The sequence below is a fragment of the Cyclopterus lumpus genome, chromosome 17 (genome assembly GCF_009769545.1).
Source record: "Cyclopterus lumpus isolate fCycLum1 chromosome 17, fCycLum1.pri, whole genome shotgun sequence".
Lineage (NCBI taxonomy): Eukaryota > Metazoa > Chordata > Actinopteri > Perciformes > Cyclopteridae > Cyclopterus > Cyclopterus lumpus.
The window spans coordinates 12,350,460-12,374,652 of NC_046982.1; the positions used below are offsets into that span (position 1 = coordinate 12,350,460).

At 38.9% G+C, this 24,193-nt stretch overlaps 1 protein-coding gene across 3 annotated transcripts; it reads right to left on the bottom strand.

Annotated features, from left to right (window-relative positions):
- Positions 1 to 98: 98 nt before the first annotated feature.
- Positions 99 to 23,654, bottom strand: LOC117745922 (rab effector MyRIP-like). 3 transcript variants are annotated; one of them, XM_034554543.1, is made up of 16 exons: positions 23,631 to 23,654; positions 22,912 to 23,054; positions 16,408 to 16,629; positions 15,098 to 15,234; positions 11,578 to 11,658; positions 10,496 to 10,593; positions 7,906 to 7,986; positions 7,543 to 7,689; positions 6,920 to 7,055; positions 5,823 to 6,295; positions 3,382 to 5,250; positions 2,118 to 2,306; positions 1,284 to 1,445; positions 1,022 to 1,123; positions 868 to 928; positions 99 to 506 (listed from the first exon to the last, which is right to left on the bottom strand). In XM_034554543.1, the coding sequence occupies exons 2-16, from the start codon at positions 23,019 to 23,021 to the stop codon at positions 490 to 492; spliced, it is 3,885 nt and encodes a 1,294-aa protein (XP_034410434.1). In that variant the 5' UTR covers positions 23,022 to 23,054; positions 23,631 to 23,654; the 3' UTR covers positions 99 to 489. The 3 variants fall into 3 exon arrangements, with proteins under 3 accessions (XP_034410434.1, XP_034410433.1, XP_034410432.1); XM_034554542.1 differs by having other exon boundaries at positions 99 to 503; positions 1,022 to 1,144; XM_034554541.1 differs by having other exon boundaries at positions 1,022 to 1,144.
- Positions 23,655 to 24,193: the final 539 nt, after the last annotated feature.

Consider the following 24,193-nt stretch of genomic DNA (forward strand, 5'->3'; position numbering starts at 1 on the left):
TTTAGGTGTCATTTCCTCATCTCAAAAATACAGACTAAATTCCTCACCCACCTTCATCTGAGGGCAAACAGGGTGCATAGGGACTGAATCAGTCTGGGACCTTTTGAATTGTGTACTTTATTGACTGATTGGTTTTGCTGTACACACATGCATCATTACAAACATCCACGGAAAAAATAGTATTTGTTTTCCCCTATATTATGATGCAACAGTAAAAACTGGTATTAGTGTGTTTTCAGTCACTGCACAGTATTTATATCGCTTTGTTCATCAGCAAGTTCAATGGACAAGTAATGATGTTACAATGAAGTCTATAAAAAGTATAGTTAAAATCTTTAACATTTTTGAAGACATACTATATATAATTTAATTATTTCATCTTATGTCCAGTATTATTTGAGGAATGTTAAAAGGCAAATGAGTGGATCACTTGAAACTGGCCAAGGCACTTCCGTGTTGAAGATACTGCGAAGGACGTGGCTCGATGATTTAGGTTTCCTCGTCTTCTGAAATGGAATCAAACACAATGTAGGAAAGAAAAGTATGCATGTATTTGTGATCTGAGATACTCAAACGTCAGTCAAAGCACTTCTTTTTTTAATGGATGTCACCAAAGTGCAAATGTAATTCACTGCATTTCCTTGACAACCACTTCATATCTCCAAAGATCCAAAGAAGTAAAATCAAAACAATGCTATATATTTAAGATATAAGGTGATGAGTATTATGGCTAATTAAGAAAACATAGCTGTTAGATTTACTGTTAGTGTAAAAAAAGTTGTTCACTTTTGTTTCTATTTTCTGCAAAAACAGTAATGCACTGTATACCGGTAGTAAGTTGCACATAATTGGGACTCTTCTTCTGACCTTTCACTGGTGGTGCAGGTAATCGCCTCCTCAGCTGCCTCGATGACTCCACAGTGACAGGCTGCAACAAGACCCACGTTTTTTTTAAATGATTGTGTTTTACATGTGGTAGTTACACTATTATGATGTGATTTATATTAACGTATACAGGTACCATCATTGGAAATGTTTTGGTCTTAGTTAAGCGTGACTGTTGCGTGTCCACATTGAGGCCTGCACTCTTCAAAGCAGCAATTCTGGCCGAGATGTTGCCAATCTGGAGCAGAAACAAGTCACGCTGTAAAGGTCACTGTACTTGCAGCACCCCCTTAAGGCCAATCTGTGCTTTTTATGAATTCACGCCCAACAAAAAGCAGCAGAGCACTTTCTTAATATCCCATTTTCAGCTATAAAATGCATATCTAGTTTCAACTCACCTGCAGCTCAGACTGTTGCACCTTTGCAGCTGCTGATGCTACCTGCTCTTCCAGGAAGGACAGCTCCATGTCCGACGTGGCGCTGCAGATGCCCCGAGCGCACTCCTCCAGGTCACTCAGCTCCGCCTCCAGACCGTACACTTCCCCAGCGGCCACGTACACCTGCAGCATGTCCAGTTCAACACCGGATTACCTTCAAAACTTGGGAATTTTAACTGATAACTTGACCCAGTGATGCATGTATTATTTTCCCTTTACAGGTTCTTAAAAAAAAAACTAAAATCTAATGTTGTAGCTTTGTTTCAATCGATATTAGGCCGTCACTTTGAAGAACATTTAACGTCAGTCAAATTACAATATATTTTTGTAATACTGTCAAATATAAACTTTACCTGCTCTATTGTATATTCTGTACATCCTGATTCATGCATTTCCTGTACATATATTAAGTAACATATTACAATAATTAAATATGTATTCCAACATATTTGTACTACTTAGAAATTGACACTTTGTTAATGTTTACTTTTGTTCAGCTTTGTTTTTAGCTGTATAACAATTTTTTTTAAATACACATGACATTTTATGATATACTGTACTTTGACATTTTTTTAATCATATACTAATTGTAAAATGTTATAACATTTACTTAGTTACATTCCAATACTGTTAAAATGTAGAACTCGTCTTTAGTATCGTACTATGAGACCAGTAGTGTAATACTGGTAGTATACTGCAGTGATACTACCGCACACTGAAAACAACAAATAAAAACATCAAACGTGTAATGTGCAATGAATTAAACAAATATACATACTAAAAGGCTCAACTTACGTTCTCCTCCAGTCTAGAGAACCGTTGATCCAGTTTCTGAGGATCTGTGTTGGGGAGCAGCGACGTGTCTGAGAGTCGGGGGCCGTCTACGCCCTCCTCCACTCCCTGCAGCAGCAGCAGCTCTTCAGTGGCGTTCAGCACCTTCAGGACCTCAGTGGTGATGCTGCGCAGAGATGCGGCCGAGTGCCTCTACAACACACAGACGGATAGCTGACGGATAGATTGGTAACAGCCAAGATTCAAAAGTACATTTCATTTGAACTGATTTATGTCATCATGCTTACCAATAAGAGAAAGAAATGTGAGTGACAAAGTGCAAATGAAGAACACTTGCTTCCTAAATCTGCAATGATCGCCTCACGCTGCATTCCTCAAGCAAAACCAGTTCTCACCTGCTCAAGCAGAGTCGATATAAAGTGTAACTTTAAACTTTGTTGCGTAAAGCTCTGCGTCTCTACAGCACAGAGAAGCACAGAAGAAGAGGAGACAGGACCGACCGGGAAATGAAAGACAGCACCAAGCGGAAGCGATTAGATTAGTAGTTTGTTACATTGCCAACAACCGTTTATAAAGCGCGACTCAGATGTAATGTTTCCTTCAAAGCGGGCCTGTAACTGTGGCAATTACAAGATGATAGGTCATTTAAGAATCATTATGGAGATGACATGTGTATCAAATAGAGAAAGGTCATGAATTCATTCATAAACAAAATAATCTTAATTCAACAGCCACTAATTTGGTTTCTCCTGAGTGGACAAATGCACAAAATCAATTTGTCTTGAGATGTCTTTGTATGACTTATCATGAGGTCCTGTTGCTCCCCATTAACAAATCATCAAGTCACTCAGACTGTATGTGATAGGTTCACACTTAAAAAAGGAGTTAGTTATGAATATTATTCAATTTCTGAATAATAAATTCCACACATTAATTGATATGCGACTAAATGAGCTGAATTCCAGTTACATCAAAATGTATTTCAGACCCATGCGTTTGCTTTAGAAATGTTCCATTTTCACAGCTATATTACGGATTGATTTTATCTAACTAGTCATCAGATGCAAACATTTCCATGTTGCAGCATGACCCAAAGGTACTTATGGCTTCATTTATTCTTAAACAATATATTATGCCTTTTATTATTATTATTATTATTATTATTATTATTATATGTGTGTGGTTGCTGAAATAAGAGGATGGAGCAGGAAGAGACTGACGCTCTAAAACCAAAACATTATGAACCTCTGTGCATTTTAGTCCTTACATTTTGAATCTCCTCCAGTGACAGTAAACCCTCCTGAAGAGAAGAGGGGCTCAGCTCCATATCGTCTGTATTTTCTTCTTTAGTTTCTTTAAGACTTTCATCCGTTTCTTTACTTTCACAATCTCCGTCTGCAGCGCCTCCCTTTGTGTCCATCATGTTCCACTCATTAGGGACTTTTCTGTCCTCTTGTTCCTCATCATCCATTTCTAGTCTTTTATACGTCTGTTTCGCCTTGAGTGTATCCTCTATTTCTACATTTATTTTTTCTTGTGCATCTCCACTCCCCTTTTCTCTGTTAATATCAATTCCAATCTGCTTACAGACAGTTTCTCCTGGCTTTTCTCTCACAGCCGACTCTAGCGTTATGTTATCGCCTCGACTTTGTAATTCTTTTGCACTTCCTGTGGCATTTGTGCTTTGATCATTGACCTCAAATCCACCTTCTCCCTCAATCTTTACATCCTCACCCGTATCCACTTCATCTGGTTCTCCACTTATGCTCCCATTTTCTGCAACTTCATCCTTTAATGCCTCCATCTGCATGTCCTCCAAAGTCATCATCAACATGCTGCTGATTATTCTCTCAAATTCTGCATCTTCCTCATCGCTGTCTGCTGTTGTATCCTGACTCTCTTCGCCTCCTGTAATCTTTCCCTCTTCTTGTCCCTCTCCTCCTTCCGGTTTGTCTGGCCACTTCATCTCGGGCTGATTTTCTTGTTGGGCTTTTGTCTCGTCTAAGGATATTAACTCCATCGCTTGTCCTTTCTTGTTTGCTTTTTTAGCCACATCTTCTTTTAAAGGTTCTACTTTTTCTTGAAGCATGTGCCCTTCTGCCATTCTTTCATCCTCGTCTGTTACTCTCTCCTTGATGCAATCTTTCTTTTCCTCTCCCTCTGTTTTTTCTTGTTGGACATCTTCAACTTCTTCATCGCAGCTCTCCGTCTTAATTTCATCCCTTAAATTAAACAAATTTACGTCCAATCCTCCTTTTATTTCCTCCTCCACCTCATTCTCTCCGACTCTGTCCAGCTCATCCTCAGTGGAAGAAAACTGAGAAGCACTAATTAGACTGGCCAAATCACGCAGCTGAACGGCCTGGACGTCTTTTTCTGCCTGCCGTTTCCACAGATTCTCCTCGTCTATGGCTTCCTGCCCCTCTTCACCTCCGCCTGCTTGGTCCAACTCATCCTCAGTGGATGAAAATTGGGTGGCGTTGGCTTGATTAGCTAATCTGCACACTTTGACCGCCAGCTCCTCCTCCGCTCCCGTCTTCTCCTCTTCATCCATGACGCCAACTCGGTCCAACTCATCCTCAGTGGAGGAGAACTGGTTTGCCCTGACTTCATTTTCCAGCTGACAGAGTTTAGAATTAAGTCTGACCGTCTTCTTCACTTCCATATTTTCCTCCTCGTCTCCTTCCCATTCTCCTTCACTCTGGCCATCTTTGTCCAAGTCATCATTAGTCGACAGGTAGGCGAGTCTGGACTGTGCGATGAGCCTGTACAATCTGCATTTCATCTCTTCATCTACTTCATCTTCCTCTGTTCTTCCTTCATCCAAGTCAATCTCCATCCTCCACGACTTCTCATGGTCTTCACCTCTGTCCTTCCTTCCTCGTCTCTTTTCCTCCCTCTGTCCATCTTTATCAACTCCTCCTGCTCCTCCTCCTTCTCCTCCTTCAGTTAAGGAGTCAGAAACTCTGCCCGCTAGCTGTTGTAGTTTTAACATGAGCTGCTCCTCCATCTGATTGGCTTCATGCCCTGTAGTGTCACTCTCAAGGTGAAAAAGTTTAGGGGTCGTCGCTCCGGATGTCAAAGGGGTCGCAGCATCAGACGAACGTTGGGAATGGTTGTCTTTCTCCCTGTACTCCTGTGACGGTAAGAAATAATAGATTTAAGAATCTGCTTTTTTCTGGTAAATGCAAGTGGTATAAACATTATCGGAGGCCATACTGCCATGTAGCAATTCGATCAACCCTACAGTTGTTTTTGTATTTCAACGTAATTCAGAATGCATTTTACAAAGGCAGATAAAACAATGCCTCTGTACAAAAAAATGTAAGTATTAAAAAATATATTTTAAATAAAAAATCATAAAAACTAAAAAAAAAAAAAAAAAGCAGCACATTGAGAACAAAACTAGAGAATATTGTCCATTTCTGCTTGATTAAACTTTAATGATCATTCAATTATGAAAATTGTTGGTATATTTTTCATCATATTTTGATACATTTTACTGTATTCATATTTTAACAGCTCTCCTGCTGCTCTCTTTAGTACACTGAACACAATTGAAATCCAGAGCGTAAATCCAATTTAAGCTTAAGAACTTGATGGAGACAAATAAGCTTAAATTAACCAAACTGATTCATAGCAGAAACTAATTAGCAGAGATCTTTCCATCTTATTTCATCGGGTGAGTTTGTAGTTTTTATTTCTTACCAGCACCGAAGACGACAACTCTTTTTTGCTCCTCCTTTTCTTCCGGGATCTTCGGACTTTTCCTATATCTGGCTTGGCAGCCTGGTTTTTCTCCTCTTCGGCTCCTTCCACATTAAAGTTTACGTCGATGATGCTGGTCCTGCAGGAGGACGAAGGCCGCCCAATCTCTGTGGGCACCTTCCTCTTAAAACGAGCCAGCAGAGGCTTCTTAGGCTTCCAGTTCCCCTCAGGCTTTGAAAACAGATCTTCTCTGCTGCCCGTCAGCGGGGACGGTGTACTGACGCGGGCGCCGCTCTCGGGTTTGGGTTCGTTGTCAGAATCCATGCCTTCATAGGCGGACACCACTTCAGACTCTCTCTCCAAGGCACTGAAGACCAGGCTCTTCCTCCTGGTCAGCAAGCTAGGACGCGACAGCTGGGTGCTCTGCAGGGCCATCCAGTTCCCGTCTGGGCTCTTCAGCACCGAGGACACACCTGCGCACACACACACACACACACACACACACACACACACACACACACACACACACACACACACACACACACACACACACACACACACACACACACACACACACACACACACACACACACACACACACACACACACACACACACACACACACACACACACACACACACACACACACACACACACACACACACACACACACACACACACACACACACACACACACACACACACACACACACACACACACACACACACACACACACACACACACACACACACACACACACACACACACACACACACACACACACACACACACACACACACACACACACACACACACACACACACACACACACACACACACACACACACGCACACACGCACACACACACACACGCACACACGCACACACGCACCACAAATGCACCACAAATGCACCACACAGTAAAATCGCATATGCAGCAACATAAAATAAACAAAAATAAAAACAGTGGACGAGGTAGGTATCAGCTGACATTGACCATTATATCAATTAGAAATTACTAATATTCTATAGACTTGCTATCAATCAAGTAAAGATCATAGATAATTCAATATATTTAGCCAGTTATAGATCTTACCAGTGTTGTCCAGCCGATCAACACTCTTCTGGTTGGACATAGCTGACCCAGCTCCGTCCTTCTTTAGCGCCTGTGAAGAGTCCTGCATCAGACCTGGAGGCTCATTGTCCAACAGTGAGAACACAGTGTGCGACCTCTGAGAGAAGAGAGACAATAAAAAATGATTGATTGTTGCGTCACGGTCACACTGGATGAGCGTAGTAAAGTAAAGACAATAGATCATGCTGACCAGTTTAACCAGCACATGAAGATGAGTTTAGTTTAATTTTTCTTTCATTGGTTGTTACAGTAGTTTGAGTTTGTTGTTGGGGTCACATGTAGTCTCAAAATTCTAAAGCTACATATACATTAAAAAAAATACATGGATGGAGAACTGTGGCTATAATGTCTAACCTTCATGCTACTTTAGTGTCAGATGTGAAGCCATTGCAGAATGTGAAGTTTCAGTGTATGTGGTTCAAAGTCTTCAGAAAGTCTATTTTTTTATATATTATAGCTAAAAAAAAATCTTAATAATTTCAATTAGTTATTATTTGTTATACATTATTTTTGTTACTATAGTAACCCTGATCTGAACGCAGACAGTTTTTTTAAAACATTTTTTGTACAGAAACCTAAGTTACCCAGAGATCTGGTTGGTGTTTGAGGGAGCTGGATGCTTGATCACAGTCAGACTGATGATGATGATGAAGGTCAGTGTTGTGTTCAAGTAGCCAGTCCTGGTCATATTCTGCCCTCATCTCAGTCAAAGTTTTTCTCCTACTAATAATCTAAGAGAGAGAGAGGGACACGGTTAGCGCAGCATATGGCTGCGTACAAACACTCAGCACAAACATCAGCTGGTTCTAATGGTTTTGTATTCATATGTGCAGGAGTTAGACATTGAAGAAGCAAAACAGCTGACTCGCATTTGAGTATTAATGTTTGTTTAACACACTGTAAATCCACCTAATCACACACTAAACAACATGTGCTACTTTTCTTACTTTGTGCACAATAGTTTTTGACAGTTCCTCAATGAGCTCCCCTCTGTGCTCCCGCAGATAGTGAGCCTCATTCTGCTTCTCCTGGTAAACAAAACAAAACACAAATAAGAAAACTATTCAACACCACATGCTCACAAATGCATGCTATGAGCTGATTAATTCTCTAAACACAATTTAAATACACATATGTACTTCTCAGTTCAAAAGCTGAGGGATACTTTAACAGATTAGTGAGGAGTATTATTTTCTAACATACAATGGTATTCTGAAAGGTTGCTGCAGAGCCAGAAATGTACTTTAGGATTCACCCTACAGGAGTGCAGTCCAAAATGTTTTCAGAAGAATTCATTGAAGTTGTGGACACTAAGTAAAAGACATGCATTACACTTCTTTAGCCACCTTGGATCACATTATGAGGTATGAACCAAGTTGTTCCATGTCTCTTTGTTGTCATTCAGTGTGTCCTTGTAGTCATTGGAATTAGTCCTAAAAAATGGAAATTAGTTGGGATCTTTTGCATATCCGGTTGTAGTCATTAACGGTCTCCTTCATTAACGGTCTCATTAACGGTCTCCTTGTAGTCATTCAGTGTCTCCTTGCGTCTCCTTGTAGTCATTCAGTGTCTCCTTGTAGTCATTAACGGTCTCCTTGTAGACATTCAGTGTCTCCTTGTAGACATTCAGTGTCTCCTTGTAGTCATTCAGTGTCTCCTTGTAGTCATGTGTCTCCTTGTAGTCATTCAGTGTCTCCTTGTAGTCATTCAGTGTCTCCTTGTAGTCATTAACGGTCTCATTAACGGTCTCCTTGTAGTCATTCAGTGTCTCCTTGTAGTCATTAACGGTCTCCTTGTAGTCATTCAGTGTCTCCTTGTAGTCATTAACGGTCTCATTAACGGTCTCCTTGTAGTCATTCAGTGTCTCCTTGTAGTCATTAATGGTCTCCTTGTAGTCATTAATGGTCTCCTTGTAGTCATTCAGTGTCTCCTTGTAGTCATTAACGGTCTCATTAACGGTCTCCTTGTAGTCATTCAGTGTCTCCTTGTAGACATTAACGGTCTCCTTGTAGTCATTAACGGTCTCATTAACGGTCTCCTTGTAGTCATTCAGTGTCTCCTTGTAGACATTCAGTGTCTCCTTGTAGTCATTAACGGTCTCATTAACGGTCTCCTTGTAGTCATTCAGTGTCTCCTTGTAGACATTCAGTGTCTCCTTGTAGTCATTAACGGTCTCATTAACGGTCTCCTTGTAGTCATTCAGTGTCTCCTTGTAGTCATTAACGGTCTCATTAACGGTCTCCTTGTAGACATTCAGTGTCTCCTTGTAGTCATTGGAATTAGTCCTAATTTTTGCATTTCCGGTTCCCCTGTATGGAAGACAATGGGTTTTTGCTTAGATGCCTGAAAAAAAGTCTGTGGTTATCTGATTTTATGGTTTTGTTCTGAAGCATTTACAAAGTCCTAAAAAAGGCAGTTGCGAAAAAGAGGCCAAATTAAACTGCTAAATGTCATCACGCAAAAAGCCAATCTGCCTTTATCTTTGCGTGAAGTCATGCAAACATACTGTAGTTTGTTAATGTTATAGTTTCACTTCTGGCAATTACAATATCCCTGCAGCCTCGATGGGCCGTGTCTTCGTCTCAGGTGCTGCTGTTGGCTGAACTTCAGTACTTCTTTCCCACTGGAGACAAAGCGAGGCTGTCGTACTTCTGCCCTGACACAGCAGATCCACATTCACACTCCTATATTCTGATATACTACGATATTGTACTAAATACTCGAGCACACTATGCAAAATATTTTAGATGTAGCTTATGTTTTCTTAAAATGGAGTTACTCTGCTGTTTTGATTTAAATTGCTTGAATACTAATGTGACTATATGTTAATGAAATGCACAATGAGGACATCTCTACTTTTAACTCTCACGAAAAATAGTCGCTTAAAACAGAAACTCCAGAGCACCTTGACCACTTGAGCCCTTGAGGGCCGTTCAGTGATCCATTCGTGTGTCAAAGCCTCCCTCATGTGAGATAATAGTGTACGAACCTACATCTAAGGAGACAAGGTGAGCCTGATCTTTAACAAAATCAATGTTTTATAGAAAGTTTATCGTATCAATAATGTCTCTTGTGAAACAGTGAAGTGGTTTCAAGTTAATAAAGGGCACTTTAAATCATTCAATTTAAAAGGTATGTTATAAAATGTATCCTTAATAGTGAAGTACACATAACTTATTTTGGTTCAATAAGGTTTATTGTTGGCCGAACAATGACCCTGATGTTGTGGTATACTGTAGTATTAAACTGTCCTTTGGATTGCAGCATAATCTAGATGTTTTTTTCATAATCTGATTTAAACTCTGAAAATAAAAAAGCAGAGCATTCAGATTAAGGAGGACTGCAGAGGATACTTATCAAAGTACATGGACTGCAGACCAACACAAGAAAACACTCTGCAGCATCCAACACTCATTTACAGAAAAAAGGTAATTATAGTATTTATATAGAATTAATGTCAAATTAAACAAATTAAACAGCAGTAGTTGGACAAGTGAACAACAGCGTGTGTATAGAAGCAATCCATCAATGAATGACCTGACTGGCTGTGTCAAACTCCGCCTTTGAAATGGCTTCATCTATGGCCTCCTCCGCCACCCGCAAGGCCACAGTGACCGTCTCTGCTATGCTGTGCTCTGAACACAAAGAAACAATAATCACTTATGTTCTTACCTGAAGGAACCTCAAATTAGAATTAAAATCATAAACACAGGAAGGAGTAATTGCACAATTTTGAACCGGGAGTGTGAGGAGAACTCGGGCAGCAAACGCAAGAGCAGAACAGACTGAACACATGTCAAGAGATTACGACGAGAATCGAGATCAAAATGTATCTCTCCACCGTTGCATCAAATGATGAAGCAAATATGAGTTTATGGATTCCTGAGAGGATTACAATGAAACAAACCTTGAACTGGATAATGTGGCCACAGAGGGTCTCTTATGGAGATTGAATTAAGCTCTCGCTATTACAAGGCTGAAGTACCAACTGGCCAAGTAGGGCAACTGCCCCGGGACCCTAAAGATGACCGGTTCACTGAATTAAGGACTGAACACCGACATGCAATGGGTTTTACATTAACTCCTGCATTTCACAGATCTTCTACATTAATCTTGAGGCCCTGTCTTGTCGAGGGGACCCGAATCCCCGGATCAGTTTAACAATTTGGGGAAATACTTTTTTTTCTTGCAGAGTCACACGAGAAGATCAGCAAGACTCTGTAGACTACCCATTAAATATGAAGATTGTTGTAGTTATTACTACAGTAGTATGTGATATTGTATATATTGTATAATGAGCAACAACACATATCATACATTTACCTGGGAAATGAGACAGAAAAAATACCTTTTCGAAGGATTAACTTTAGGCTTGTAGCATTTATATTCCTTATGCTATTTGTTGTGCAATTCATTAGAAATGCGGCACATAAACACATGTTAACTGAACGTATATAGAAGTATATATAGTAGTATTATAATTGAAGTAGTTCAAGTTTTGTGGAAATGTTACAAGAAGATCCAAAATGCAGGAACACAGATCAACAAAAAGTGTAACATTGTATTAATCCAAAGATTATTAAAGGATTAGTAAAATCATTAAAAAAAGATATCTGCACCTTGCGTTTGTCTGTAGAAGGTTGAGTCACTCCCACAGAAGCTGCCCTCATTGCAGATACTGTCCTCGTAGACGCTGCTTTCTGCGTGCACACACACAAGTACATGAAAAGACAATACTTTTAAAAGGTGTGTAATTGACGTAGCACATTGTATACATTTCGTGCATCAACTATTAACAGTATGTGGTGAGTAAAAACAGAAAAATATCGAAGCAATGATGATTGTTTTGCATGTGTTATTCGTGCAAGTTTTCCATTATGAAAGTGTTGCGTTTTTCCCATCAATGCAAGATATCATTATTCATCCGAAACAATTTGGATTTAAACCAAGGTACTCAAGACAAATAGCTGTTACCTTACAAGACAAAGGAAACGTAGTGGGATCTGTGTTTTTAGACCTTAAAAAGGTTTTTGATGTACTTCTGAACAAACTTTAAACTTTAAATTTGTCAGACCAAGCAACTGCCTGGTTTGCATTATCTCAAGTGTACAACATTAATTCATCATCGTCGAAATGGTAACTTTTACATACATTTTTATAAAGAAACAAAAGTTACCCTCAATTTCACTGGATATTTATACGAGTTTAATAAACATCAAGACTTTCCATATTTTTATATTCATATACAAGTTATATAAGAATATACGTTTATTTTACTTTTTTTTAATGTTATTATTTCTATTAATGTCTTGAAATGTATATCCTTGTTTCTCTGAAGCATTATGATGATGTCTGCATCGTTTGTACATTCGAATTTAAAAACATTAATTAAATAAAAACATGTGAGGCGGCCCGATGAGTCTGCAAACAGTTCGGAGGCATTAAGATTGTATTTGTAAACTGAATATAGTTGGAAACCTCACAGATCATAGCTCCCTTTTAAATATATTAAAAGCAAAGGTCTGATATTTTAACTACATGACTTGAGCACATGAGCACAACGTAGCCATATGTGGTTATATAAGTGCATTAGAGCGGCCTGACCTGTGGCGCTGGTTCAGAGGTAGTGAAGTACACAGGGTCACTTCCAATCATTCTAAGGGGAAGACAGAGGACTCGGACTAAGTGATGTGAACTGTAGATTATTTTTAAAATGCAGTGAGCACTCTTTCATTGCTAAAAACCCCACAAGCAAGCATGAGTTCACTGAGGTGATGTATCCGTAAATAAAGCAAAAATTATGTATTTTAGGGCCTGCAGCATGGACTTTTTTTCTGTGGCCCCATATGTGACCGTGTGCAGACGTCTGTGTTGTAACATCCAAAGAGTTGGGACACATTTGGCCGCAGAACAGGGACATAAAAAAAAAAGACTCATGACCAACGAGCAGCTCAGGTCACAGTCCCCCTGAAGGCAGCATACAGGTGCGTATGTGTGTCACTGTTCTATGTTTATACATTGGAACGTAATAATAATGCGATATGTATAAATATAAATGTATAGTAAGTCATTCTTGATGCTGTATATTTAATATCTTACAAAAAACTCTCAAGACAACTGAAAATTGGGGATCATATTGTAGCAAATGCAACTAACATAATTCAAAATATTCTTTCACTTTTGAACAATATTTATCGAGAGCATGACAACATGTGATGTAATGTCAGCCACACAACACACTCTGAATATAAATCTTTGAAACACACAATTAGCATGCTTCCACGCTAAATTTATATGGAGAACATGGGAAACATTATACTTGCAAAACAGCATGTAAACATCGTGAGCATCATGGAGGCGGCAGTATTTTACTCAAAGCATTACTGTGACTAACAGCCTCACAGAGCTGCTAGTGATTCTCCCTCTATCCCCGTGTGGTGAATGTTAATGATATTGTCTAAATAAAACATGTAAGGGGAAAATGGGAAGATTGATTAATACCAAACAATAAACTGTATATTCAGGATTTTGTACTTACAATTAGCATAATGTTGCCTTCTGACTGCTTTCAATATTTCTCTCGATGTCTGTACTTTTATATACTGCATGAAAGAATAAGAATCAAATAATGTGAACTGTTTTTATTTGTGTGTTCTCTTCCTCAGGGTCACTTTGTTATTCAGCATTACTCTTCAGGCGAGGAGGTCTCTGAGCAGTGTAGCCGGTCAGTGTGTCTCATAAGGGAAACATTCACTGCGACACAAATCTGACACATGGTGAAGCCTCCATTCATAGCCATTAGTTTCCAAATGTCAGTTATATTAATTCTGATTATTTTCATGCAGCTCACATTGTTTATAATAGCTTTTCACGAGAGAGACAGACGATGCCGATGCAGATTTGGCAGTTGATTAAATGCAATTTCTAACCATAAACAAATTAAACGGTATGATACAGTGTGTGCGTGTGAGCAGAGAATGAAAACAGTAAACCAGAATGAGACGCTGAGCGGTGGCCTGATGCCAGCACACATCAGTCCTCCTCCCACGGGGGTCAGAGCGCCGCATCATCTGCAGCCGGCGACCTCTCCTCCACAACACTCATAATTCTCTGAAATCCCTTGTCTGTTCAATCAGATCAGAGTCGCTGAAGTAATGGCCCGGAGATGCACTCCAGCGCCTGTAACGCTCTGTCCCGAACATGCCGGAGCATATGCTGCTGGGCAAACAGTCCTATTCAGAGCACTGTGTTGTAGTATGAATACATTGTCCAGCAAAGCTCCTAACCCTGTGTGTTTGTGCTCCACATTAAGCTGTGCAGGACTGCTTAAAGAAAGATTATAACATGTCAGTAAGAATATAGGCTCAAGTATCTCGCATCTCATTTTTTACTGTCACTGCTGAATAATGATAAATAATACGAATTTTGAAAAAAAATGTAAATTCGGGAAAAATAGTCCTGATGAGTAAAGCCGATGTGGAAGTTTCTTAAAACGTTCATTCAACTCCTCCGGTTGCAATAAGAAGTTTTATTGTATAAAAGTCTGAGAAAAGGACCCTACTTCTCACTCGCTAGTTTAAAGTCTTATTCAATATGGCATTACGACATCCTCTTATATACAGTCTATGGTATTTACAGAGTTTAGCTAGCGAACAGTCGCCTATCCTGCAAACGCGTTGCAATATTAGCATTCATTTGAATTTGTGCTTCTGGCCAGCTGATGAATTAAATATATTTACTCCCCTTTTAGCTCTGTTTGGCTCGCCACCAACACCCGAGGAAAAACATATCTGGCTGTTTAGGGTCAACACAGTGGAGCCTTTAGCAGTGTGTCGCTAACTGAGCAGGTAAAGTTTTTTTTTTTGTGCTTTGTTGCTGTGAACTGGCTGTTGAGGCCCAAAACAGCAAAATAAGAGCGTTGAAAGTGAACCAGAGCAACAAGGCGTCTGCTCACAGAGCTGAGGGGAGCTGCAAAGTTTAACATCAGTCATTTGATCCAAATACTTGATTTGTGCAGCTTTACAAGAAATGAGATGTACAACAATTATACACACGGTATCCCAAAATATGTCACATTAGACGTATAACCAAATCATACAAGTTCTATCACGATGCTAACAAACAGAGGGGTTTGTTTACCAGTGAGCTCTGAAAGCGCGCTGTGCTCCGCCAAGTGCTTCCTGTAAAGAGTCTTCAGCACTTTGGCGCTGCCAAACCTCTTGAAGCGCGTCTTCACATTAGTGTAGAACCACTCCAGCGACTGTGTCTTCAACAATCTGAGGGACACACACACAGACATGAAGGTACATATTTAATCACTTTGTACAGGTAACAAGTGTCATACTTTGTGATATTATATGCCGATGGTACATTTCTGGGTACTAAACCGCTGTAGCTTTCCAATTCACTTCCAATGCTAAACTTGCAGGAATATCACCTTCGAGACATTTCCAAATTAATTCATGGGATTCAAAGCAGTGAGAAATGAAGCAGGATATGTGGAATGTGATATGTTTTAGTATTTTATTTATAAGCTTTGTATAGCATCTTAACTGGAATTTGTCTCTACTCTTTCACTGTTTAAGGTGTTTTTATTATTGTCAAAAGGTTTTTATTAATATTTTGTTCAGACTTTCCCCTGATTAATTAATGGGGAAATGTATGTTTCCTTTAAACCATTTAGTGATTCTGGGTATTAATCAGGGTGGCAAATGCACACACTGGCCGATCAGACTAAATCTGCCACATATTTGATTAATCATTTGTTGCTTGCCGTCTGAAGACTAATTAACAAGTCTGCAGACATATCTGCATGTGGCTGCTGTAGAACGAGGTTGGCCAACACTAAGGAAGGCCGCTAACCTAACAAAGTTTATTTGTATGTCATTTTCATTCTCTCTCAGAAAGAAGGAGAAGCTGCTATCTGCTGGCAAATGTTGTTTTTGAGTGAACTAACACAAAAACATATAGAACCGAAACCAAAATAAATGTACTTGGTACACATCTTCCAATTCATCTAAAAGGTTTTGCTATGAACAAACCACACGAGAATCCATCAAACAAACAAAAACAACATGTCACATCTGGGCTGTTTCACCAGATTTCGACACGACAGCACAGAAATACAGAAATACAGCGAACCATTTGAAATCTGAACCCATCATAGTCCTTCTGTAACTTGAAGCTGAGAAGATGTATTCAACACCAAAAAAAGGACAATTTTGATAAAAGAAAGAGAAAATAGCCTTTGAACATACATTGTTGCCACACATCTTCCAACACCACCAATGAGTGAGTCCAAATATTAAAGTCCAAATATTTCAGCCAGCGGAAGACTTGTGAGTAATAAACACAACATCCATGTCTCCAGCGGTACAGTAAGAGCTTCATAACCTTTGACGTCACATCACTTCACTCTGAATCACTACAACCACCTCCCTCAACCCTACCTGCTCTTCTGGCAGGCGGAGCAGAGCCAGGCTTTGTCCTGCTTGTTGTGGACCCGGCAGGCTTTGCAGACGTTGTAGTGGCAGTCCTGACACTGGCGCTTGGGGTTGAGCAGGAAGGTGAAGGGCGAGCAGCAGCGGATGCAGCAGCGCTGGTTGAAGCAACTCCGCCGCGACAGCAGGAGGCAGCGACTGCCCTCCTCATCCAGCTCCTGCTTCAGTTCACTGTGGTGGAGGAGGAGGAGGAGGGGAAGGGTAGAGAGAGGAAGATAGTGAAGCCAGGGATGTGTGCGAGAGAGACAGAGTTATACAAAATCAGAGGGGGGAGAAAAGGACAGAATAGTTATGATATTAGTCACGCTTTGTGGGTGTATTGAGCCAAATAGGATGATTATTAAAATGAGGACATGAAGTACACATAAACATATGTCACATTGATTTTAATGAAAACGGAGCAGACATTTATTTTATTTTATTTTATTCATGTTCTACACATCATTTAAATGTTAAATGATGATTGAAAAAAGCCGCAATATCTCTCTTAATAAAACATTATTCATTCTATGGTGGTGAAATGTCAGCAACGCTCTTATTAAAAGTGAAATTTGCATTAATAAATGTCTGGATTGACTATTTAAACGTTGCCTGCTGTGCTCACATAAAGGTTAACGCAGGAGGATATGCTGAACACAGTCCAAAACACATTTATTATAGCTTGAGGTCCATTTAGGGGCTGATCTGAAGCATTCCATCACATGACATTACTTTTTGCCCAGTTGATATGCAATTCAATAGGATTGAATACAATTTAAAAAAGGATTTCTTTTCCATGCTGGTCATCGTCAGAAATGTTGGAGTATTTTTGACCTACAGTATACTTTGGAAAACAACTGTTTTGGGAAATGGTACGTAAAGTGCTTCAACAAATACTATAATATAAGGTCCCCAAGACGTGTGTCGTTTTATTTTACTACTCACTGTTTTACTCAACACTTTACTAAAGTAAATTATCTGAGTACTTCTACCACCAATGGATTTAAAAGTAGCTCAATACTAAATTGTACAAATATAATCACATGTATTATGTATTATCTTTCAATGGAATCAAAATCTACTAGTACTAAGTATTTAACTCACAAGAGTACACAAAACCATCTGACTATTTATTTATCAAATTACCAGAAAACATGCTATATCATGGCTTATTGTTAGAGATATGTGACATATATTGCAACAGAAGATTTTGGCCACATCGCCCGGCCTTACTCAGAGGCTCTCAAATAAAATATTGTAAATATTAAACAATGAGAATCTGACAAAAATAATTCACTATTAGGGCTGCAACTATGTCATTTTGATTAACCCGCTTATTTTTGCTTCTTTGTCAATTAAATTAATTGTTTTTATCAGTTATCCATTCAATTTCAGAAAGTAGGGAAAATAAATTATCCTCCCAATTTCCCAAAGTGACGTCTTCCAATATTTTGTTTTGTTCCAAAAGCTCTAAAACCAGAAATAAAACGAGCAAAAAAGAAAATCACATCCGAGTTACATTTTGGGCATGTTTGCTTAAAAACGTGTACCTAAGGGTTAATTGATTAATTATCACAATTGGTAATTGTGTTGATTAATCAATTAATCCTCTACGCTCCTCAGATTAAATGATTTAGAAGTCCTGTTTCGAGAGCTACATTTCTCAAACATTAGCACAAAACCTCAAGGTCCCATATTCTGTAACTCCAGACTATAAATGTTTAACGGTGACCTTCAGACGCCCGTCTGACAGAGAAGGCTGCCCCGTCACTCCACGACTGGATGGTATAAATAACTCAGACTGCAAACAGTCACAGCTAAAATATTCTCAGATGCAAGATAGTAGCGTGTCGAGATACACGTGTACGCGCTGCTCCGTCCTCGCACAACCTCGTCTAAAGAAGCTTTCTAGCTTTGGCCAGGATTTGAGAACAAAGCTGCAATAATCCTCAAAAGTAGTCAGTTTTATTGGCGATGAGGTGATGCCTATGTGTGTGCTTGAATTTGTTTAATTTTTCTTTTCGTTTAAATGTTGTCCGTTTAAAACTTGAGACTTCAGTTTAATGTACACGTGTCACTTTCTTGATAGTAACTTTGTTTATTTGAGTCTAGACAATAACATTGTTTTAATTCAAATGTAATCGCTTGCAGAGAATAAGTAAGATGGACTTAGATTGTTTATTTTGATGATTAGTGGCTGGCCAGACATCCACTCATTGTATTTTGTTTTGTTAATCAGCTGAATCCTATTGCAAATACTGATCGAATCAAAATAGGTTTTAATTCTTCTAAAAATGTTTAGTTTTTCTCCAGGTCTATAAGGATTTATTTTAATAACAATTTTCAGAAATGTGACGCACCATAAAATGAAAGATGGGATTATGAATGAAATATATTATAAATATGTCAAACACATAGGCATATGAATAAAATGCAGAACCAATCTATTTTAAAGTACTGACATTATTCACTAAAATAAATGGTGCATTGGACTGGTGACAGAGTCATACCATTATGACAGTAAAACTACTTTATAAAATAAATTGTGATATGAAATTGCCTTTTGAAAAGAAACAGACAATGAACTTGGTTTATCAGGCTGTTTATTCATAAGGGTTAAATTATGGAAAAATAAGAAATATGAGAACGTGAAACTCACTTTTGGTTTTCAAAAGAACTGTTAAATAGCTATTTTTTAGAGTTGGCATGAATTACCGAGTACTGTAGGTAAATGATTGCAGTGGAATAAGGAAACAGATTAAACCACATCATTAATTCTCTGAATTAAACCGAGGCTTTCAACTTTCTGTAACACAACTTCACAGACTTCAGCCAGGATTAACACCCCCGCTCAGGCTCAGCATGTGTGTGTGTGGAGTGTGTGTGCAGTGTGTGTGGCTGATGACGCCACAGGGACACGCATGCCAACAATCACCAAATCGTCAGGTGCAGCGGGAGCGAAGCGGCTCTGGTGGCTTTTTCCTGAGAACTTGTTATTCTGCTGAGAGACTTAAGATAGTCTGACGATTGTGCAACATCAACGTCGCCACAGGTTAAACCCAATACTCATGAAACCAGTCTGCTGCTGAATAGACATGTCTTGTCTCCAACAAGTTGTTTTCAGGAATATCATTAAGCCTATACAAACCATTGTTCATTAGCACACCTAAGACATACATGTAACTACAAGCCAACTTTCACGGATTATAAGTAGTGTTGTGTCTTCACAATAAAAACATTTTTAAAAGGATTACAATGGCTTAATACAGATTATATTACCGGTACACACACTAAGTAGGTGTGTTTAAAGTCTTTAGGTATATTGACCCATATTAGAAAAAACAAACATTGTTTCATGTTCATTGTGGGGATTAAAAGCTTCTTCTCTGCTCAACACTCCCCCTGTTGGCTGGGAGGTGAATCTCATCCTAAACTAGAAAGTACTATTATCTGCAGTACAGGGCAACATAATATCAGTTAATTTACAAATGGGTGTGTGATATTTCAGTTATCATTCACAGACACCTTTACAAGGTTATGGCCACTGATTCAGATGAGCCCACAGTCAGTCTCATGCAGAGAAGGAGGGAGGGTGAACAATTGAACACTGTATTCACTCATCTGTATTCTCCTCTAACCTTCAACTCCCCTGTCTATCACGCATCGCTGTTTGACATTCAGAGAGGCTACAGGCTTTCATCTTTGAAGGCTGTCAGTAAAAGATATTGAAAAGCAGGATGCATGAAGTCGAAGCCCACAGAGCAGTGAACAACCTGCATGACAAGATGGATTTACCTCTTCGATATCTGAAAATGGTAGAAGAGCTCATGTTTCAATGTCCCTCTGTTGAAGAGGAGATGTGGTGTGAATGTGTTAGACGCCATTTAGAAAGTTAAATATGAAATAGGCCTTTTTGGCTTCATAAATAAAGAAAATATCAATGATATAAAATGGTCCTCTTTTAAGCCAAATGTCAGCTCAAGTCTAGTCATGTGGTAAACAACGAGATTAGCTGTAAGTAGGCACCCTCATTGCTCGACACACTAGTCAGAAAAAGTAGAAAGCTTACCGCTTAACGTCACACCGTCAAACCTCCAAGTTACACGGGTAATTTACTCATTTAGAGTTAGATTTACAGTTGAGATTACAATGTGTCTCAAGATTTTACAATAATAAAATACATATGACATGTTCCCTCCATTTCCTCAAGATGGTCTTTAATTATTTAAAGGCCCAAAGAAATCCAATTAACCTAAATGCATCCCAAATGTATTTTGTGACCTGGACAAATCCACTTAACAGTATCTAAAGTTAAAGATTAATGAGCTTGAGCTCAACCATCTGCAACAGTACAATGCTTCAAAGTTCAAAGTTAGCTTTATTGTCACTTCTTCCATTTGTGCAAACATACAGAAGATCTGAAAGTACGTTTCTCTCCTGTCCAACATAAAGTGATTGTAGTAATAATAATAATAAATAAAAGTAAAAGTGGCATTGCTTAGGTTTGACCTAAAAATGCTTTAGGTCAAACCTATTGAAAGCTGATTTTAAATCCTGTATTTACATGTTGACTAACTTGCATTTTTTTTTTGCACATCGTTTCATTGTATTGGCTCACTACTGCCACCTGCAGATCAGTGGGAGACCACTTGCAGAGCTATGCATCACATCACGCATGCATGTGCATCCTTGTGGGCATGCGCGAGATAAACAAAACAAGGGCTTACACTGAAAAACATCTCCATGGCGCTACTAATTGTCAAACTCCACAGAACTGGCACTGTATGTAATTTACGGCTGAATTCAGTGTTGGATATCTTGAGGAAATTACAGCCATTAAGTTTATCTTGCATGTTTGGTCCAAGTTGTTATTGTTGGGTTCCTTCATGGCTGAGAGTCTTTCCGATAAAGTACACAGAGGAACAATATTATGTAAGCATAATGAAGTACAAGCAACAAAACAGAGTCACGAGGAAATTGACACTATTCATAACCTCTGACAAGTCCGACAAATTATTTTCCATTATGTACCCCTCTCTTTCTCCCTCAGGTCAAAAATAAACTAGGAGACGCAGATCAAACCCACCCAATTGGCTTATTATTCCGTCTTTTTGTTCATACATGTTTTGTTTGGGCTCTGAAGGTTAGAGGTTTTGAAGGAGCCAGTCTGAGTACAGCAGGAAAGGGCAGTCGCTTCCTGTCCAGAAAAACAGGATGGGAAACACCCACAGGGGTCTAAAAATGCCTGAACGCACGATGAGCGCCACACAATGTGAATGTATGCTTTTACAATATATTTGATGCTGTTATTATTTGGATGTCATTTATCTCAACTCACAAAAATGTTGTTTGAGTTCATCCAAAACGCCCTGATGAACTGCGTTTGCATCACTGTACAAAGGATTGCTGGAATTAATAAACTTAGAGAATTATCACTTGAATATGTAGCTTCTCTCAGCTTTATGAAGCTTCATAGTGAGTTTCAGCTTGTTGTGTAGCTGTCCTCTCCCTTGGTTTATGGTTAAGCCACTATAGCTGGTGAATATAGTTCAGTATCTAACAGCTAGAGAAACAGATATTTATTTTAATTAGAGTTGGTGGAGACCAAAAACAGAACTACAAGTGTGTGACTTATATTAACCAGATGAAGTTAATGATGTGTTAGCAACTTGTGATCCACTGCTCCCAAAAAAAATTGCAGGTTTAAGGAACTCCAACAAATATTTTACACTTTAAACCATATCAAGCAGTTATTATTTATTTGGACACACTATGAAACACAACATTAGTGCATTATATCAGCTATTGTTAGCTAACAAATGTGCCCGTTTACACATGCAGCAAATACAGAGCTGCTTCATCATTTGAGTAGAGTCGTGTTTGTGTCCATCTGATGAATGAAAGTCAAAGAAACATTCTCTCTCTTGAAGGTCTGTTTTGGGGTTTCCACCCACTCCTGGAGGAAATATCTGTCTTGTTAGCTGCTAAATGCTCCAAAATGTTCCCCAGCTAGTTATTACCAATATCTGTGTGTTGTTTAGTGCTGAGCAGGTAGTATACAGCTGTGGTTGATAACAAGGCTATGAGGCGAACAAATGTTGAAATGCTTTAAAAAGCAGATGGAAACAGCAGAGTTGGGTGATAATTATCTGTGTTTTTAACTACATTTCATCCATTGTTCATTTGAAATCGTATTAGAGCAGCTTTGGACAAGATCAAAGAATGTCTTTGTTAGACTGTCTTATGTAAAGTCTTTATGTAGTTTACATAAACAACAATATATACATTAACTTAAGTAATAGGTATGATTATTATTTAAGTTTGAATGCATGCACTTTTACTTGTAAGAGTGTATTTCTACACTGTGGTATTGCTACTCAGGTTAAAAAAAACGAATACTTCCTCCCCCACTGTGCCAAAGTAGTACACTTGCAGTTGTATTTGCTAAAAGTCAGTGTGTGGGTCAGAACTAACCTGAGGCGCTGCTCCTCCTTCTTGCGTAGCTGCATGTCCCTCTGCACCACCTGCAGCACATGCTCCGCCTCGTTGTCCGACAGCCCCGACAGATCCAACTTCCTGCCCATCGCTGACACACCTCAGGCTGTCACTCAACTCCTCTGATCAATCAGCCGGTTGTTATCACCAAGAAGGAAAAAACAATCAGAGCAGAACATGCCAGTGAAATGGTATAATGTTAATAATCAGTGGCGGAAAGTAGTACTTGTTCTTCACTTAAGTATTTCTATTTCTGATACTTTATACTTCCATTTAAATATTGTGCATTTTTACTCCACTACGTTACTACAACGGCAGCATCCAAACCAAACAAACCATGAAAATGATCAACCTCATGAAGGATTTCAGCACCTTTTTTTAATTCACTATACATGTTACTGTATTGTGGAATAGTAAACATTAAATGGTGTATGTATTTTTAAAATGCTCTAAACTTAAACTATAAGGTGAAATATTGTCATAGAAGTAAAGTACCCATTCAAAGTCCTATACTGAATAATTAGAAAGCTTCCTGCAAGTCTATACTGTACGACAATGAATACAAATAAACAGTTTTAAATGTATTATTATGCATTTATCTCGGCACCTCATGTAAAACCTCTTGGTTTATATAACTTAATAGAGCACAGAGTCCACAAGCACTTAAAACTCATTTTGACATCCTACAAGCCACTTACTCAAGTAAATCAGGGGTATTAACACCAAGCAGGAGTTGGGACTTTCTGCATTAGCATTCCTGAGGAGGAAAATCTCTCCCTATCAAACAAGTTGAGGCCCATTTTTCGCTGATTGAAGTCGACATGACAGCAGATCAGAGTGAACCCCTGTGGATGTGGAGAGCAGTTTAAGATGAAACTAAACACACCAGTAAAAGCAATACTGTTTATCTTTATATAAACTGTCACAACAATGAGCACTTTTGCACTTTCTATGCATTACATCATGAGAACCATGTTGCTGGGAAATAGCAAAGTATTCAAACTGGGATAAATAACAACATTAAGAAACTTTTGACGAGTGGTCACAGACACAATTTCCTCGATATAATAATAATAATAATTTTGGTTCAAGCTGCTGACAACAAACATTATATATAGTTTAAAAAATAAAAGTTTTTTGCGTATTTCATATTTTGCTCCGACAAAATCGAGTCACAAAACAACTCACCGATCTCTCGGTCCGTCTCTGGCTGGATGAAAAGGACCACCGGTGCACCTCCACGGCCACAGAAAAGAGGGGA